This window comes from Zea mays, chromosome 7, assembly GCF_902167145.1.
Source record: "Zea mays cultivar B73 chromosome 7, Zm-B73-REFERENCE-NAM-5.0, whole genome shotgun sequence".
Lineage (NCBI taxonomy): Eukaryota > Viridiplantae > Streptophyta > Magnoliopsida > Poales > Poaceae > Zea > Zea mays.
The window spans coordinates 185,553,604-185,557,909 of record NC_050102.1 but is presented as its reverse complement, the minus strand read 5'-3'; the positions used below and the strand labels follow the sequence as shown (position 1 = coordinate 185,557,909).

The following is a 4,306-nucleotide window of genomic DNA, read 5'->3' as shown; positions in this document are numbered from 1 at the left end:
GAAGCACGGAGGGGAACCACTTACCCGGGGTGGTTGAGGAGGGGAGCACTAGGAGCTCGAGGCCTCCTACACGAGCAGCGGCTGCGGGATTCGGAGTCAACCGCAAAACCCCCAAACCCTAACAAATCCGACGTGACATCGAGGTGTGGGTGATGGGGCGAACAAGCTGCGCTACGCGGCGTCGCGGGGAGGACGGGGGGCCACCCGGCGGGCGGGGGCTGGAGGAGGGGGCAACGCGAGACCGGGGGCGTCGGGCGGCGGCGTGCTATTGAAGGACGGGAGGAGGGACGAGAGGTCCGAGGGAGGGGAGAGTGGGAGCAAGGGGGCACGATGTCGAGGGAGCGGTGGGAATGAGCGGAGCCGAGGATGTCGCGGGCTGGGAGTGGGAGGCAGAACCGTGCACCACACAGGTGTGGACGCTTACACTATCTTCTTAAGAGTAGTAGAGACTAGAGGGAATGTTTTGGACAACCTAGTACCAATAAAAAGATTTGGTGCAACCAAAGATGTCAGGTCAAGGCGTAGTTGATTGTACAATCGTAAAGAAGTACAATATAACCTTTGTTCTATATGTGGACATTCAACTTAATATGTCCATTAAACACACTAGTACATTAAACAATTTAAGCAGAGTGTATTTTGGCTCCCATTGCCCCGTGTCGGATGAACAGTTGTGAAGCTGTTGATCGTATGTATAGACGGGATAAAAAAAATCTGAAGAAATGTAGATGCGGATGCGCACACAGTTGGCAGCACTTGGCAGCGAATTGCAAGTTCGCACACTGAGATTCTCCACCGCGAATCCCGCTTGGCGGCCGCCTTGGGGTTTGGGACTGTGGGTGTGGGTGACGAATGTCTCGACTAGCAACACTTGCGCATCTCCTCTAGATCCACAACACAATGCTGCTGTTCCCTCCCCCGTTTCAATGCCTTGGCTTCAAGTGACCGTGGTAAAAGAAAATTTGACGCCACAACACACGTCGGTTGCTTGTTTACTTGGTGTGGCTTTAATTCGACTGCAGCTGCTGCGGCTTTTATTTTGTCATTAGAGAGCAGCCGAGCGCCACCGTCCATCACGAGCTTCCATGTTCAAGCCCTGCTCTCTGCTCTTATAATAAATAAAAGTCGGCACATGATTGCATCGCCCCCCCGCCTACAGACTCCAAACAAAATCAAGACTGAGAGCAAAACCGTCTCATCTGATCTAGCGAGCACTCCAGCTTTCTGCAATGGCGATTCACCGTCTGATGCTTCCCATTTCTATCCTTCTGATGAGCTCACTCTCCGGTACGCCGCCGCCCCTCGATGGCACGCGCGATAATTAATCCTGATCCTTCCTTACGATGCCGTGTTTGCTGCCTTGTGCAGGGGCCGTGTCGACGACGTTCACGCTGGCCAACTCCTGCGGCTACACGGTGTGGCCTGGGCTGCTGTCGAGCGCGGGCTCGGCGCCGCTGCCCACCACGGGCTTCGCGCTGGCACCGGGGGAGTCGCGCGTCGTGGACGCGCCCGCGGCGTGGTCCGGCCGCATATGGGGCCGCACGCGCTGCGCCGCGGACAACCAGGCCTCCGGCCGGTTCGCCTGCGCCACGGGCGAGTGCGGCTCGGGGGCGGTGGAGTGCGCGGGCGGCGGGGCCGCGCCGCCCACCACGCTCGCGGAGTTCACGCTGGACGGCGCCGGCGGGAACGACTTCTACGACGTGAGCCTGGTGGACGGGTCGAACCTGCCGATGGCCGTGGTGCCGCAGGGCGGCGCCGGGACCAGCTGCGGCGCCACGGGCTGCCTGGCGGACCTGAACGGGCCGTGCCCCGCCGACCTCAGGGTGGTGGGCTCCGACGGCGCCGGCATCGCCTGCAAGAGCGCGTGCGGGGCGTACGGGCGGCCCCAGGACTGCTGCAGCGGCGACTACGGCACCCCCGCGACGTGCCAGCCGTCCGCCAGCTCGCAGTTCTTCAAGAACGCGTGCCCGCGCGCCTACAGTTACGCCTACGATGACGCCACCTCCACCTTCACCTGCACGTCCGGCACCGCCAGTTACCTCGTCACGTTCTGCCCAAGCATCTCCAGGTAACAAGATCACAGTTGACCTCACCTACCTAGCTAGTGGAGATGCGAGTTGATCATTTTGGCATGAATAATGGAACGAATGATCGATCAGAGATGATTTCATGCCCAAGTAAACGTTGCATGCAAACTCACCTGACGTTGCCTTGTCTCGTCGTCGTCTCTCTCTCTCTCTCTCTCTCTCTAACTGAACACTTGTCTGCACCAGCCTCAAGTCGTCCGTGAGCAGAACGAACCCGGGCCTGCCTCTGGTCAACGACACGGTCTCCTTCGCCGGCCGGGGAGACGGGTCCTCGTACCCGTACGCCTACGCGTCGGCGCCGCCCCGGTCGTCGGCTCCATGCCCCCTGGCGCTCGCGGCCACCGCCTTCACGTGGCTCTTCGCCGCCCCGTACCGCCGCCGGCTGCGATTGTAGAGCGAGCAAGGCCACGCGAGGGGCCGCGGACGTACGGCAGCCCTCGTGCAGGTGCAGTGCAGTGCAGCGTGGGCGCCCATCCCGGACGCTTTGACCTGCTCGGGCCGTATTGCTAATTGTGTACTAGATTATTATTAGTTTTGTCTCGGATCGAGGAGCATTATTCGCCAAACAAATTACTCCATTGATTAGTTGGGATCTGGGATAGGGGTGGTCAATGGCGTGAGTGCATGTCCAGATTGATAATGCATCAAACAAATCGATTGCATTATTTCATGCTTTTTGATCTTATTTTACAGTTTCTTCATAAATTTAAGCAAAAAAGTTGTACTAAATAGAACATTTTTGTAGCCGCTTATCAGTTACGCCGATTCTTAAAATGAACTAAAAGCGCAGACGATGCTGTTTTTTTTACCGGTTTCTCATATTTCATCAGTGTGCTAAACAGGGACAATAGGACAGAACCAGGTGGATTGGGGCCTTTGGAATCGGGTGGTGTGGTGAATCACATGAGTTTCAGCTTGTTCGCTGCGGCTTGCTGCGGCTGCAATCCGGCTGCGGCTGCGGCTTCTACAGTATTTTTCTCTCTATGGATTGCAGCTGCAGCAATCCAAACAGCTGCAACAGTGTCGGCTTGTAGCCAGCCGAACACGCCCTTTGACTTGTTTTCTCAACTCCGATTCTCAACGAAATACGCGCACAAACGAGTTCCAAAAAAAAAAATCCCCAAGATCGATCGGATGGTTATTATTATTTTTATCAATCCCTCATCTTCTTAAAACAAAACAAAACAAAACAAAAGTTCTCGCCATGAGTTGGTACATTGGATACTCCTGGCAGAGGAAGGTTTAAATCAAGCACAGGGATGGATCTTGTTGGTTAACTGCTTGTTTTTGGTAGCGCCAGTTTGCACAGACAGAGTTATTATGGCAATCTGATTCAGACATGATTTTAAGCAAGCGGGCAGAGTACGTGGTTGGCGTTTGGCAGCAGATAAGCTGCCTGCCTGAAAGATTGAAAGGTGAATAGAATAGCTGCGTCCATTCCATTCCACCGGAGCACGGTGCACTGTGCTACTGCAACTGCACACATACATTATACGGACAGAGGTGGTAATAGATTGAGATCGAGCATCTTCAAGAGCTGCATCTTCAAGAGCTCCCAAGAAGTCTTTCCTAAATCAAGTTTATTCTAAAATGATCACAACTTTTTCATAGTCATTAAAACTCCCTCATTTGTAACTACAAATACGGTTTTTGGGCTCACAAGAAACAATCTGCTGCTTTAAGGGATATGTTGGAGAAAAAATTAAAATCTACCCCCACTAATTATTAGATGTCCCTTAAAATTGATTTTCAGTAATCATTTTCTGGGAGCTCTTGGAAATGCTCTTAGGTTTGAGAAATGAGCTAGTTTCTCCCTCTCTTTTTTTGGTTTGTGGAATAGAATGAGTTGATATATCATCACCTCATTTTTCATAGTTAGTTAGTATTAATAAAAGGAATGAGGTCATCCCACTAAATTTGAGAAATAGACTTATGATGTACCATCTCATTTTAGATATAATGATTCATCAAACCAAACACCCCTTTCTTCACAATTTATTAGGGTTCTAAATTATTTTTTAATTCAAAAATAAATAGAAATAAAATCCTATTCTAATTTTATTCCAATCCTTACATTTTATATTTTAAAATTTAGAGCATATTGTCATTCCTACGTAGAGGAAGGAGTGTTTGACCATCAGTGAAATCCTGGACATATAGAGCAAGTGTTTGTCCACGAGGACGTGTTAGGGAGAAGGAGATCCGAGAGGATTGAGGTA

The 4,306-nt window shown here is 52.0% G+C and overlaps 1 protein-coding gene across 1 annotated transcript; it reads left to right on the top strand.

Annotated features, from left to right (window-relative positions):
• Window positions 1–899: 899 nt before the first annotated feature.
• On the top strand, window positions 900–2,893 carry LOC100274734 (putative thaumatin domain family protein). The gene is made up of 3 exons (NM_001349897.1): window positions 900–1,287; window positions 1,369–2,068; window positions 2,274–2,893. The coding sequence occupies exons 1-3, from the start codon at window positions 1,230–1,232 to the stop codon at window positions 2,479–2,481; spliced, it is 966 nt and encodes a 321-aa protein (NP_001336826.1). The 5' UTR covers window positions 900–1,229; the 3' UTR covers window positions 2,482–2,893.
• The last annotated feature ends 1,413 nt before the right edge of the window (window positions 2,894–4,306 follow it).